The sequence below is a fragment of the Somniosus microcephalus genome, chromosome 10 (assembly GCF_052327205.1).
Source record: "Somniosus microcephalus isolate GS21.2 chromosome 10, FLI_Smic_1.0, whole genome shotgun sequence".
NCBI lineage: Eukaryota > Metazoa > Chordata > Chondrichthyes > Squaliformes > Somniosidae > Somniosus > Somniosus microcephalus.
Window position 1 is genome coordinate 239,332,454 of NC_140996.1, and position 15,341 is coordinate 239,347,794.

Below are 15,341 nucleotides of genomic sequence, written 5' to 3' on the forward strand. Positions count from 1 at the left end.
TTTGTACCCTGTGGTTTGTGATTATTCTGTCCTCGGTTTCAGGGACGCTGTTCACTGTGCGAGAAATGGAGTTGGGGGTCTCGGAGCCCCTGGATGTGGTGATTGAGGCGCGAGACCGAGGCTCTCCCGCTCTTTCCTCTTATACCACTGTCCAGATCCAGGTCCTGGACGTCAATGACCACTCGCCGTACTTCAGTCGGGGAGAGTATGCGGCCCAGGTATTGGAGGACCTGCGACCTGGCAGCACCATCCTCACCTTTGAAGCCACTGACCAGGACACCTCGCGGGACAACAGCGGCCTGGATTACACCATTGTCAGCGGGAATACTGCTAATGTTTTCCAGATCGAGAGCAGAGTGCGGTTTGTAGACGGGCATTTCAAGACTCTGGGCTCCATTGTCCTGCTCGATGGCCTGGATTTCGAAATGGTCTCCATTTACAATTTAACCATTGCGGCGTCAGATCGCGGGATCCCTCAGCGCAGCTCGACCGTGTCCGCCATCATAACGATCCAGGACGTGAATGATAACCCTCCTGTCTTCAACCGCACGCAGTACACGGTGATGGTGAGCGAGAGCGTTGCCGTGGGCACCGAGATCGTCCGGGTGGCAGCTCACGATCCGGATTCAGGCTGGAACGCTGTCCTCCGCTACACTATCACCTCTGGCGATGAGAATGGGCAGTTTGAGGTGAGCGAGGTGACGGGAATCGTGAGACTGGTGAAGCCCCTGGACCGAGAGTCTCGGGATCGACACATCTTCATTGTCCAGGTGACCGACAGCCAGAGTCCTCGCACCAACTTTGCGCTGGTCCCGTTGACAGTGGAGGTCAAGGACGTGAATGACAATCACCCCTTCTTCCCGATGGAAACACTGAGCGCCAACATCCGGGAGAACCTGCCGGCGCACTCGCTCGTGGCCAAAGTCCACGCCATTGACTTCGATTGCGGAATATTTGGAGAGCTGCGATACACGATAATCAGCCAGCCTGTCTCCCAGTCAGGGCTCGCAAAAGCCAAAGACATTTTTTACATCAACCAATCCACAGGGGAAATGCGCACAAAACTCTCCTTCGACTTTGAGAAGCTCAACTCTTTCCAAGTTGTGGTGAAAGCAGTGGATGTTGGGAATTCCTCAGCCACAGTCACGGTCCAGGTCCTGGTCACCGGTGAGGATGAGTATGATCCCGTGTTTGTCCACCCAACGTACAATTTTGCTGTCCCAGAGAATGCCAAGAAGGGCCAGAGCATCGGACAGGTGGTGGCCACGGATGAGGATGGGGGGCTGGATGGGATCATTCTCTACTCTCTGTTGACACCATCACAGTATTTTGAGGTGAACAAGACCACAGGTGACATCATTCTCAAGATGGACAGTCAGAGACACCAGAGCAAGCGGTCAAAGAGAGAAACGCGGACAATGACTCTGAACATCCAAGCCAAGAGCCCATTGGCTACTTCCAGGTCCACCATCACCCAAGCAAGTGTTGACATTACCCAGACCTCCTTTGGACTGGCTCCCGAGGTGAACTTGCTGCTGATTGTCGCCTTGGCAGCATCTCTGGGCATTGGAGGGATTCTCGCAATCATTGGCTTGGCTCTGGTGATTGTACGAGCCAGGAGGAAGAAGAATCGCGAGGAAATGGGCTCACAACTCAACAACATTCAAGACAACACCTTGCAGAAATTGGGAGCTGATGATGCCACACTGCCGGCTAGTGACCGCATCTACCACCAAACCCTGCCGGGATACTCGGCCGATCCCACAGTGGTGGGAGGCCCGTACAGCAGAGGTGACTCGATAGACCCCTCGCACTCCAGTGGCCGTGGATCCGCTGAGGCTGCAGAGGACGATGAAATTCGGATGATAAATGAGTACCCACGGGTAAGCAGCATCACCTCCTCCATGCAGGAGCACGTGTCTACGCGTGGCCCGGACTCCGGCATCCAGCAAGATGCTGACCAGATGTCCGACATCTCCACTGACCCAGGGATGGAGTGGTTTAAGCACAAGAAAAGTAGCAGTGTCCTGATGCCAGGGCAGCAGCAGGTGTACAGAGATGACGGAGGTGGATATATGGGGACGGGAGTGGGGCTGGGAGTTTCTCACGCTAAGGACTATGTCTTTGCTGAAGATGGTCGCCCGTCAGCCCAAGGATCCCTGACAGCCATTGTCGCCAGTGATGAGGAGCTCAGAGGCAGCTACAACTGGGACTATCTCCTCAACTGGTGCCCGCAGTTCCAACCGTTGGCCAACGTCTTCACCGAGATCGCCAGGCTCAAGGACGAGAGTGCACCTCGCAAACACTTCCAGCCCAAACCCAAGGTGGACCCCAAACCTCGCATCGATCCTCCTCCGCTCATCACCTCTGTGGCCCACCCCAACGCCATGTCCGTACCCCCTCGACTGGCAGTGGGTCGCACCCACAGTCACGTGACAGCGATGCCACGCTCCCCCATCACCAGTGACGCCTCCATAGCATCAGCAGCCATGTCTCCCAGCTTCTCACCGTCACTCTCACCCCTGGCTGCTCGATCACCAGCCGTATCCCCCTTCGATGTTTCCCAAGGACCCTCAACCTCAATTATTAGCACTGAACATTCCTTAGACAATCCCGAGGAACCAGAATTACGAATTTAATTTCCACCTTGCTCACCAGCACTGGCCTTCACTCTCACTCAGGACGGCAGCGATTGGGCTGAGATCACAGGTGCAACCGTCTAAACATTGTGGCTTTGCCTAAAGAAATAGAAAGAGATGAACACCAGTCTAAGAAAAAAACATGGAACATTCCAGTCTCCAGTGGGTACAGGTCCACGGAATAAAATCTGCACCTAATTCGCCATCACCTGGAGACCAGACACAATCTGATTCACACCCACAGAGAGCTGAGGTGGGGAGTAGAAAAATGTCAGAGAGATGGAACAGTGGCCTCTAATCTAAGGATGGGGCTTAAATAGATTAATATGGCAGTGTAGAGGGAGCTTTACTCTGTATCTAACCCATGCTGTACCTGCCCCGGGAGTGTTTGATGGGACAGTGTAGAAGGAGCTTTACTTTGTATCTAACCCGTGCTGTACCTGCCCTGGGAGTGTTTGATGGGACAGTGTAGAGGGAGCTTTACTCTGTATCTAACCCATGCTGTACTTGCCCTGGGAGTGTTTGATGGGACAGTGTAGATGGAGAATTTCACTGTATCTAACCCGTGCTGTACCTGCCCTGGGAGTGTTTGATGGGACAGTGTAGAGGGAGCTTTAATCTGTATCTAACCCGTGCTGTACCTGCCCCGGGAGTGTTTGATGGGACAGGTTAAGGTCTGGTGAGTTCATAACCCTGATGGTGAGTTACAGCCAAGGTTAGGATTAGGGTTCAGTTAGGTTTAGGGTTAGGTTTAGGGTTTAGGTGAGCTCAGAAACCTGATCCTGGTCCCAGTTTGGAGTTCCGTGTGAAGGGGAGGGAATACAATTTCCATTTTTAAGCTCTTGTAAGTTTCTTAAAATTGGATAAATCCCTTTGCCCAGTCAGAGAGCATTCACAGCCTGTGGGTCCCAGAGCCACAAAGGTGTTCTACACCAGTTTGACAGCTGGTTACAAGGACCTCTACCCCCTCACACCTGAACTCTGCCCTCACCCTGAAACATATGGGATGACCTTTGAGAACAATTCTGTTAAAAGTTTTCTTATGTTTTTGGTGAATCGAATTAACCTGCAGAATGTGTGTTGCGTTTCCAGCTGCACATTCTTGAGTTTCAGATTGGAGGTCCTGACCAGGGACCATGTGAGAGGTTGGCAGCGGCTAGTTCTCCTCTTGGTTGTGTTTTGTGACAGTCAGTGACAGTGTGACAGTGTTATGTGACAATCAGTGACAGTGTCACTGTGTTATTTAACAGTCTGTAACAGTGTTATGTGACAATGTTAATGATAGTCTGTGACAGTGTTCATGATAGTCAGTGACAGTGCGACAATGTTATGTGACAGTATGACAGTGTTAATGATAGTCAGTGACAGTGTTAATGATAGTCACTGACGGTGTGACAGTGTTGTGTGACAGTGTTAATGACAGTCAATGACAGTGTGACAGTGTTATGTGACAGTGTGACAGTGTTATGTGACAGTGTTAATAATAGTGACAGTATGACAAGTATTATGTGACAGGGTAACAATGTTATGACGGTGTGACAATGTTATGTGACAGTGTGACAGTGTTAATGATAGTCAATGACAGTGTGACAGTGTTATGTAACAGTGTGACAGTGCTAATGATATACAGTGACAGTGTGACAGTGTTAATGATAGTCTGTGACAGTGTTATGTGACAGTGTGACAATGTTAATGACAGTCAGTGTGACAGTATTATGTGACAGTGTGATAATGTTATGACAGTGTGACAATGTTACGTGACAGTGTGACAATGTTATGTGACAGTGTGACAGTGTTAATGATAGTCAATGACAGTGACAGTGTTATGTGACAGTGGGACAGTGTTATGTGACAGTGTGACAGTGTTAATGACAGTCAGTAACAGTGTGACAGTGTTATCTGACAGTCCGTGACAGTGTTATGTGATAGTCAGTGACAGTGTGACAATGTTATATGACACACTCCCTCCTGCCAACTGCCCGGAATCCTAAACAAGCCCTGAGATCATTTGAGGAAAATCCAATGTAAATAAAGATTAGGCTTCCAGCTTTAAGGATGTAAACCATCACTTCCCTACTCTCATCCTTAATTTGCACAAATGTTGTGTAAATAGTGTTTGCAATTTACCTGGAGACTGTTAAAGGACAAATTCCCTCTCAATGGCCCGTGAAGTCTGGCCTGTTGGTAAATTGCCTCTAAGATACTTTGCAAGGTTCGGCAGTAGATGACATCATCGCACCGCCAATCACATTTGCATATGTTTAATATTTTTATTGTATTCTAAACGCACGTTGCGGATTGGGGCCGAGCGCAGGGACTGAGGTCCCCAGCGGCTGCTCAGAGGCGTTGAACTGGAGACCAGGATCCTTCGCTCTGCCACCAACAACCATCCCCTCAGCGCCGACACACAATTCCATTCCTGTTTCTTGAAACTCCGCACATTCCATCAGACTGCGTCTAGAATGTTCCATTCGGGAGGTTAAGGAGTGTCCAACCCATGTGGTACCTGGAAGATACAAAAACAATGGGGACAATGCTCAGGGACTGTGGGAGTGGACGATGAAGAGCGACATCCAACAGCACAGACAGTCTCAGCGAGGTTGTCTGGTCCTGAGATCTTTGGGCAACTTTCTTGCTAAATGGAGGATCCCATTTCTCTGACCAAGAAACAGACGCAGTTTGTTACTCAATCACAACTTCTAATTTTTCAATATTTTTCTCCCTTCTGTTGCTCAAGCTGTTGACTCCTCACTGGGGTACGGGTTCCACACGCACTGGTACCTTTATCCTAGTGGCCTGTTTTCCTAATACAGCCCTAAACATTGAGTGTCGACACATGCTCTTTCAATCAGGAGTCACTGGGCAGTGATCAGGAGCAGGAACCCTGGCTGAATTCCCCTCTCTCTAACCCAGGGGTCACTGGGCAGTGATCTGGAGCAGGAACCCTGGCTGATTTCCCCTCTCTCTAACCCAGGGGTCACTGGGCAGTGATCTGGAGCAGGAACCCTGGCTGATTTCCCCTCTCTCTAACCCAGGGGTCACTGGACAGTGATCAGGAGCAGGAACCCTGGCTGATTTCCCCTCTCTCTAACCCAGGGGTCACTGGGCAGTGATCTGGAGCAGGAACCCTGGCTGATTTCCCCTCTCTCTAACCCAGGGGTCACTGGACAGTGATCAGGAGCAGGAACCCTGGCTGATTTCCTCTCTCTCTAACCCACGGGTCACTGGGCAGTGATCAGGAGCAGGAACCCTGGCTGATTTCCCCTCTCTCTAACCCAGGGGTCACTGGACAGTGACCAGGAGCAGGAACCCTGGCTGATTTCCCCTCTCTCTAACCCAGGGGTCACTGATGTCAGTTGTAGTCTCAATTTCTGCCTTGAATGAGATCAGTAACTTAGCAGAGGCTGGGGATGGAGCCTGTGCCTTTCCTGTTCTGGGTGGCTCAGTAACACACTAGGCTGCGCATCGAAACACTGGGACCCTGTGGGAGCCTGACTGTTCAGCCCTGATTATTCCCTACTTCACCCAGTGGAATGGGATGGGTGCCGGCCACATTCCCGATTCACACCCTGCCCAATTTCACTCTCCATTGAAGCCCTGTTTTCCCCAGGATGGGTTAGATAAAGCCGGGGCTGTTATGTGAACTGTCATGGTTTGATATTCCAGTGGAGCTCTGGTCACCCGGGACAGTCAGTGGGAGGGAGGGAGCAGAGCTGCTGACACGGGGGCCCAAATCACCTGGTAAACCACAAACTCATTAATGCAGAGCAGGAGGAGCCTGATTCCAGAGGAGGAGGAGCCTGATTCCAGAGGAGGGGCCTGACCCCCACTGGAAGGGCCTGGCCCCAGAGGAGAGCCCTGGCCCAGTGGAGAGCCCTGGCCCCAGAGAAGAGCCCTGGTCCAGTGGAGAGCCCTGGCCCCAGAGAAGAGCCCTGGCCCAGTGGAGAGCCCTGGCCCCAGTGGAGAGCCCTGGCCCCAGTGGAGAGCCCTGGCCCAGTGGAGAGCCCTGGCCCTAGTGGAGAGCCCTGGCCCTAGTGGAGAGCCCTGGCCCTAGTGGAGAGCCCTGGCCCCAGTGGAGAGCCCTGGCCCCAGTGGAGAGCCCTGGCCCCAGTGGAGAGCCCTGGCCCCAGTGGAGAGCCCGGCCCCAGAGAAGAGCCCTGGCCCAGTGGAAGGGTCGCTGAAGTTTGGGTGTGGTCGCCTTCTGTATTTTTACCTAACGATTTATTCGGAAACGTGCGGAAGATACAAAGACCTTATTTATTTTTACACTTTGTAATATAAGAGCTGTGTTTTGTACTCTGATGTAATAGAATTGCATGAATCTCAAGGTGAAGGAACGTTTTGTTTAATGGCAGCCCCAAGGGTCAGGTATTCTTTAATCTCTGTGCCATATTGGTCCAACATTTATAAACAGACGTTTCATTAAATCCATCGATTTGTACAAAGCTTTGCCTCAATGTTTAATGTTCCGGAGATGTAACTTTACATATAATATCCTGTCAGTTCCTGCTGCTCTAAATTGCGATGCCCAGATCTATATTGGGATCTGTCTGTATAAAGCCATCACGAACCGTTTACTCTCCCTGACAGCGGAATGTGTCATTGCAACTTTACATCCGTGGCTTTTACTTGAAAATAGGACAGACTGTCTACAGGCTGTAAAATGGGTTGAATTATGAGCCAGTCCAATTCTTCCTCGACCTCTAGCCCTGCTTCACCTGAATCATGCTCTTGACTCCCATGGATGCTCATCAGTGAATCAATAAACCACTAAAGCAAAATACCACAGACACTGGAAATCGGAACTAAAAGCAGAAAACGCTCAGCAGGTCAGGCAGCATCTGTGGAGAGAGAAACAGAGTTAACGTTTCAGGTCGATGACAAATAAAAGGTTTTTATCTCAAAGGTAAGTTTAGTTCGGTCCATCTGCTTTATGTTTCCATAGAAATGCACATCCCATCACAGCCCCTAATGATCCCAGTGATTTGCCTCTATCCCGAGTCTATGGGTCACAGTTTCTGTTCCCAGTTATAAGAACATAAGAAATAGGAGCTGGATTCGGTCATTCGGCCCCTCGAGCCTGCTCCGCCATTCAATGAGATCATGGCTGATCATCCAAATTCAGTACCCGGTCCCTGCCTTCTCCCCATATCCCTTGATCTCTATAGCCTTAAGAAGTATATCTAACTCCTTCTTGAATATATTTAATGAATTGGCCTCTACTGCCTTCTGTGGTAGAGAATTCCACAGGTTCACCACTCTCTGGGTGAAGAAATTCCTCCTCATCTCTGTCCTAAATGGCTTACCCCTTATCCTTAGACTGTGACCCCTGGTTCTGGACTCCCCGACCATCGGGAACATCTTTCCTGCATCTAGTCTGTCCAGTCCTGTCAGAATTTTATAAGTTTCAATGAGATCCCCTCTCATTCTTCTAAACTCTAGCGAGTATAAGCCTAATCGACGCAATCTCTCCTCATACGTCATTCCTGCCATCCCAGGTATCAGTCTGGTGAATCTTCGCTGCACTCCTTCCATGGCAAGAACATCCTTCCTCAGATAAGGTGACCAAAACTGCACACAATACTCAAGATGTGGTCTCACCAAGGCCCTGTACAACTGCAGCAAGACATCCTTGTTCCTGTACTCGAAGCCTCTCGCTACGAAGGCCAACATACCATTTGCCATTAGACGCAAATTTCGTGGCACAGTATATGTGGGCTCCTCGCATCCACTTCCACTGAAGTTGTGGAGAGCTCTGGCTGGCACACAGCGGCACATTACAGGATGGCTCAGGGACTGAGGGAGAGGGCGCAGGTTCTCGGACGTGGCGCTGGAGGTCCTGGTGGAGGAGCTCCAGAGGAGGAGGGATGTCCTGTACCTGCAGGGGGGAAGGAGTCCACCTCGCCCTCCTGTCCCTCTCTCCTGCAGCAGCTGGTGCTGCTCTGCCTGGCCTCATGTCCTCCTCCCATTCCTCCCCCAGACCAAGGGGGACACCTAACAAGAGGCCCATGACCAAGCACTCCCCTTTCCCTGGAGTCTCCAATAAAGTGGAGTAGCTCAGCACTCACTGTTTTTAGGTGAAGCCGAAGAGAATTTGCAGAATAAATGTTGCTCGAGTGTTGGTTAAGTTTTGACAAAGTGTCCCAGAAAGTCTCCTGATCTGTTTCAGAGGTCCTGTTCACAGCTCCAGCAGCAAGTGAACATGAAGTGGTGAATATCCCTTTAAGTAGCGCTTGAAAACGACATAAATGCCATGTTTACTCCCAATCAGCTGGTTGCTGTTACGAGCCCCCAAAATGCTGCACAGCCTCAAGTGACAATCAGCTGTTTAACAATCCTCCGGGTGGCTGTTCCTAGCGCACGCATCAACTCCTTTACCAAGATGGCGTCTTGCACTAAACGTGGGCTAAATCGGCGTTTCAGCTTAAGGCCCCACCTTGGCCACCTTTTACCTCTTTAGTGCCTAAAGTATTGGGCAAAAATCACCCCCAGTCTGCCCACAGCAAAGAATCATAGAATCGTACAGCACAGAAGGAGGCCATTCAGCCCATCGGGCCTGTGCCGGCTCTTTGAACGAGCTCTCCAATTAGTCCCACTCCCCCCTGCTCTTTCCCCACAGCCCTGCGAATTTCTCCTTTTCAAGTATTCAATTCCCTTTTGAAAGTTATTATTGAATCTGCTTCCACCGCCCTTTCAGGCAGTGCATTCCAGATCACAACAACTCGCTGCGTAAAAACATTCTCCTCATCTCCCCTCTGGTTCTTTTGCCAATTACCTTAAATCTGTGTCCTCTGGTTACCAACCCGCCTTATTTACTCTATCAAAACCCCTCATGATTTTGAATACCTCAATCAAATCTCTTCTCAACCTTCTCTGCTCTAAGGAGAACAACCCCAGCTTCGCCAGTCTCTCCACGTAACTGAAGTCCCTCATCCCTGGGACCATTCTAGTAAATCTCCTCCGCACCCTCTCCAAGACCTCGACATCCTTCCTAAAGTGCGGTGCCCAGAATTGGCCACAATACTCCAGCTGGGGCCTCACCAGGGATTTATAAAGGAGTACGATCCACTCCGACCTCAGGTTGCATCACACCCATTTAAAGAGTAACTCTGTTCTGAAATAAATGTAAGGAGAAAGCAAGCCTGGCTCAGGGACGAACCTCCGGACTGTCCGGGAGTCTCACCGGATTGAGGGTTTATTCCTGGGCACTGCTACCCGCGACTTTGCCTTCGGAGATGGTGGAACCACTCGTCTGCTCGTCTCAGCTGCCCGACCTGACACTCCTACCCCTCTGCCCCATTCCCACGCTCCTCCAAACCCCTGCCCCCTCACCCCTAACCCCCAACCCTCTGACCCCGCACCCCTCCCTACCCCTGTCCCTCCAAACCCCTGCCCCCTCGCCCCTAACCCCCCAACCCTCTGACCCCACACCCCTCCCTACCCCTGTCCCTCCAAACCCCTGCCCCCTCGCCCTTAACCCCCCAACCCTCTGACCCCACACCCCTCCCTACCCCTGTGCCTCCCTACCCCTGCCTCCTAACCCCCACCCCAGCTCCCGTTCTCCCACCCGAGCCCCAACCCCCAATATCATGGAGCGTCCTGAGTGACTCGGATCTCACAACCGGAGGCTTCCAGCTCACAGGATCACAGGAATAAACTGCTATTGTAGATTTAGTGCTGAGAGGACTCAGGACAATAGATGGAGTTACTGTGTGGAAACAGTCCAGGGTTATCGATCCCTCTGGGCCAATCCAGACATCTAGCCTGACTGGTGGCTCGCTCCCAGATTGTGGTTTGGACAGTAACGATCTCTGCAGTGTTACACAATCCAACATTTCCCCCACGCCAGGGCTTCCAGGAAAGTAGGTGTCAGACTTGGAGCGGATGGGGCGGACAGTCCTGGCTCTGAGCTCAGGAAGCTTTGATCGATTGATCCGACAGCACTCGTAGGTTTCCAAAGCCCAGGGTTAGTGCTGATGAGGATAGCAACCCCGCAGGGCTGGGAGCAGGCCCACAATGTTAGTGCATGGGTTAGGGAGCCAGGAACAGCAAGAGACTGAGCCAAGCACAGCACATTTGTCCTTCACATTAGACTCTGTCAATCCAACTAAACTGCAGGTGCACGAGAAGGCAGCAGGAAGCAGGCGGGTTCCCAAACATTACTGAGGGCAGAACAGAGCGGCTGCTAAATAACACAGGACTGCAATATCTCCGGGACTCAATCGTGTCCTTATTTCATCTTCTGTCCAGGACCCAGGAGTGTAAGTGTTCTGGCCTGACCTGATAAAATTACAGAGGAGTAGGAAAAATGAGTGTCGATACCACAGGAATTCACTAGAAACAGAAGCCCAGAAATTAAACTCGTGCTGCACAGTGACCACAGTGAGTGACCCTTACCCTGAATAAACAGTGACTCTATACAGTGACCACTGAGAGTGACCCTTACCCTGAATAAACAGTGTCTCTGTACAGTTACACAGTGAGTGATCTTTACCCTGAATAAACAGTGACTCTGCACAGTGACCACTAAGAGTGACCCTTGTTAGATCCGTGGTTCAGTGGATAAATAATTACACGGATGCTGTACATTAACAAATAACAGGTCTTTACTGGAGGAGGGTAATCTCTAGACTGGGGTACAGAGGCATGCGCACAGCTTATATACCGGTGTGGTCACTGCCGGTACTACAGTATACAGGAGCTGTAAAAAGTAGTTCTGACTTAAAGCACATACACTACAATTCCTCCCTTTTTAGATTAATAATACCCCCTTAATATTCAAATAACAATTACATTTTTACATGTACATTCAATAACAAAAGTCCATTTATAGATTCAGTCTTTGGGGCGGCTTCCTGACCCTTTCGGGATAGCACCTTTCCGGAGGTTCTTGTTCTTGGTGCAGAGGCGATTCTGACCCCCTTTCATCGGGTAGTTCACCGGGTTCCACTGCTACTGGGTCTGAAGTAGATACTACCGGTATGTCGGGTTCATCCCCAGGTACTCGAGACATGGGGTTGACGCATTCCTGTGATGCTAAGATCTGATCGACGTGGCGTCTCACAATGTTCTCCCCGACATCCACTGTGTACATTAATGGCCCCTGCCTTGTACATATCGTTCCGGGTTGCCACTTCTCTGTTCGATAGTCCCAGGCCAAGACTGGTTGCCCTACATTGAAGCTCCTTGTCGGCTTCTCGTTGATGTGCTGGAATTATTTGTCCTCAACATTTCTTCGCACATTTGGTCTGAGCAAGTCCAGACGAGATCTCAACCTTCGGTTAAAGAACATCATGGCCGGGGTCTGGTTGGTAACTGCATGTGTCGCGTTTCGGTAGGCTAATAAGAAATTGTCCATCTTATGCTGTAGTGGAATTTTCTCGTCGCACATGGTGTTTATCGCCTTCTTAAAGGTTTGTACGAACCTCACAGCCAATCCATTGGTGGCTGGATGATACGGGGCGGATGTGTAATGCCTTACCCCATTCCTTTTTATGAATTTTTGGAACTCGTCGGACACGAACTGTGGTCCATTATGAGAGCAGATCTGCTCTGGCAACCCGTTTCTGGCAAATATGGTCCGTAGGACTGCAATCATTTTCTCTGCAGTGGTTGAAGACATCTTTATCACCTCAGGCCACTTTGAATGAGCATTCACTGCTATTAAGAACATTGAGTCCATGAATGGACCAGCGAAATCAATGTGCACCCATTGCCATGGAGAGGAGGGCCACTCCCATGGGTGTAGAGGGGCATGTGGTGGTGCATTTTGGACCTTCTGGCATCCTAAGCAGCTCTTAGTTAGGTCTTTGATTTGTTGATCGATTCCCGGCCACCACACATAAGCCCTAGCTAGGCTTTTCATTTTCACTCCCCCAGATGACCTTCATGTAGCTCATTTAGCACTCTCTCCCTTAACTTGGGTGGAACCACCACTCTGGATCCACACATCACTGTCCCCTGGCATACTGACAGCTGCTCTCTTCTGGATGAGAATGCTGGCAACAGTGAGTCACCATGTGTTGGCCATCCTCTCACCGTCAATTCATATACCCGTGACAGCGTCGGATCATTGCGGGTCTCCTCTATATCCGCGTTTGTTACTGGCAATCGTTCAATTATCGACGAATAAAATATCTCAATAGGGTCCACTGCTGGTGCTTCCTCCACAGTAGGCAGTGGCAGGCGCGATAGCCCATCAGCGTTCCCATGCTGTCTCGTGTCTTTATATTCTATTTCATATTGATTCGCCCCTAGAAACAGGGACCATCTTTGTAACTGCTGTGCAGTCATTACTGGCACGCCCTTCTTAGGATTAAAGATGGAGACAAGTGGTTGGTGGTCAGTCAGCAAGGTGAACTTCTGTCCATGCAGATAGTGGTTGAATTTTTTTACTCCCCATACTAGGCTGAGGGCCACCCTGTCAATCTGGACGTAGTTGCGCTCGGCTGAGGTTAGTGACCGAGACGCAAAGGCTACTGGCCTCTCCAACCTGTCTGGGAATTTGTGCGACAGCACCGCTCCAATGCCATAGGGTGATGCATCACATGCCAAACGAATTGGTAGTGCTGGGTTGAAATGGGCCAACACCTCTTTTGATGTGATCAATTCTTTACACTTCTGGAAAGCTCATCTACGTTCATCATCCCACTTCCATGGTACCCCTATTTGCAGTAGGGTGTTCAGCGGGTGTAATACCGTAGACAAATTTGGTAAGAACTTGTGGTAATAGTTAACCAGCCGGAGGAACGACCTCAGTTGTGACACATTTTCCGGTGCTGGAGCCTTGACTACTGCCTCTATCTTGTCAGGGGACTTATGTAACCCCTCTTCATCGATGACGTGGCCGCAGTACGAGATCTGTTTCTGGAAAAACTCGCACTTGTGGCGATTAGCTCGTAGCCCATATTCCTTTAATCTGGCGAGCACCTTCTCCAAGTTAGCGAGGTGATCACCGTCATTTTCGCCCGTGACCAAGATGTCGTCCAAATAACACTGGGTCCCTGGAATCCCTTGCAGGACCTGATCCATCGCCCTTTGCCAGATAGCCGGAGCCGAGGCTACTCCAAACACCAGCCGGTTGTATTGATAGAGACCTTTATGGGTGTTGATTGTAAGGTAATGTTTCGAAGCTTCTTCTACCTCCATTTGCAAGTACGCCTGGGCTAGAACAATTTTGGTGAAGCATTTACCACCAGTTAGCGAGGCGAAAATATCCTAAATTCGTGGAAGCGGATATTGCACCGTGTGAAGGATTGGGTTCACTGTCACCTTAAAATCCCCACAGATGTGGATCTTCTTTGGTTCCCCAGGCGTATTACTCAACGACCTCTTCATTACAGGAACGATGGGTGTAGCCCACTCGCTCCAGTCCACTTTGGACAGTACTCCTGAACGTTCCAACCCTTCCAGCTCTGCTTCAACCGCTGGTCTGATCGCATAAGGCACTGGTCTGGCCTTCAGAAACTTTGGGCTTGCATTATCCTCTATTTTAATTGTTGTTGTTATTCCTTTTAGTGTTCCTAGTCCCTCCTGGAACACTTCTTTTGCGTCAGTTAGCATTTTTGACAGTCGTCCAGGTGTGAAGTTGTCATCCTTTTTGGCCTCCACCTTCAGTGCCTGTATGGAATGCCAATCTAAATGTATCTTCCGGATCCATTCACGTCCTAGCAGTGGTGGTCCTCCATTTGGCAGTACATATATATCCATTTTAGGTATTTCCTGACCTTTATATGTCACTTTCACCCTTATTTTTCCTTTGGGGTAGACTTTTTGCCCCGTATACGTCTTCAAGACAATCTCTGTAGCTTTCAAGGGTATGTGTGAAAATAGCCGCTTGTAGTCTCTTTGATTTATGACTGTTAGAGCTGACCCTGTGTCCAATTCCATTTCCACTTGGACTCCGTCTATCTTGAGTGTAACCCAGATAGTCTGGTGATCCTCCATTTAGGTTAAATTATGTAGTTTCAGACAACCCAGCTCCTTGCTTCCGGAGTCTGTGTCACTTTTCTGTTCGTCTGAACCACTGTCCATCACCTGGTGTACCTTTTTGTACTTCTCCTGTGGAGATTTCATACTGTTGGTTTTCTTCCCAGACCTGCAGACTCTTGCTATGTGTCCTGCTTTCCCACACTGTCTGCACACTTGGTCCTTGAACCAACAATCTTTCTGGTCATGTGTTGTTCTGCCGCAGCGATAGCACTTCCCTGTTCCATAGGTCATTTCGTTGGTGCCATATTCTTGCGGTCTCCCTTGTATCTCTGCAGCGCCCCTTGCGGCTGCTTCGTGTGATACTGCCATACTGAAAGCTTTGTCCAGCGTAAGGTCCTTTTCTGATAGAAGCCGTTTCTGGGTTCCTTCACTTTGTAGCCCACACACAAACTTGTCCCTTAACGTGTCTGCTAGTCCCACTCCAAACTGGCAGTATTTCGATAGCTTGCGCAGTTCCGTTAGGAACTCAGCATTGCTTTCGTCTTTGTGTTGGTTCCTTTTATGGAACTTAAATCATTCTGCTATCAGCAGCGGTGTGGGGTTTAAGTGGTCCTGTAGGATTTCTACTATGCTTTCAAAATTCTTGTTTACCGGCTTCTCTGGGGTTATTAGATTTCGCAGTAACCCATAAGTTTTTGCACCCATGGAATTTAACAGAACCAGTGCTTTATTAGCATCTGGCACTTCATTCGCCCTGCAGTACACCTCAAT

The 15,341-nt window shown here is 50.0% G+C and overlaps 1 protein-coding gene across 1 annotated transcript in view; it reads left to right on the forward strand.

Annotated features, from left to right (window-relative positions):
* Positions 1-7,084, forward strand: part of LOC147112212 (protocadherin-16-like) — a 222,783-nt gene extending 215,699 nt beyond the window's left edge. Inside the window, exon 21 of the mRNA XM_085998329.1 lies at positions 43-7,084. Within this exon, the coding sequence (XP_085854455.1) occupies positions 43-2,639 (2,597 nt within the window). The 3' untranslated portion in view covers positions 2,640-7,084. The remainder of the gene's footprint in view (positions 1-42) is intronic.
* Positions 7,085-15,341: the final 8,257 nt, after the last annotated feature.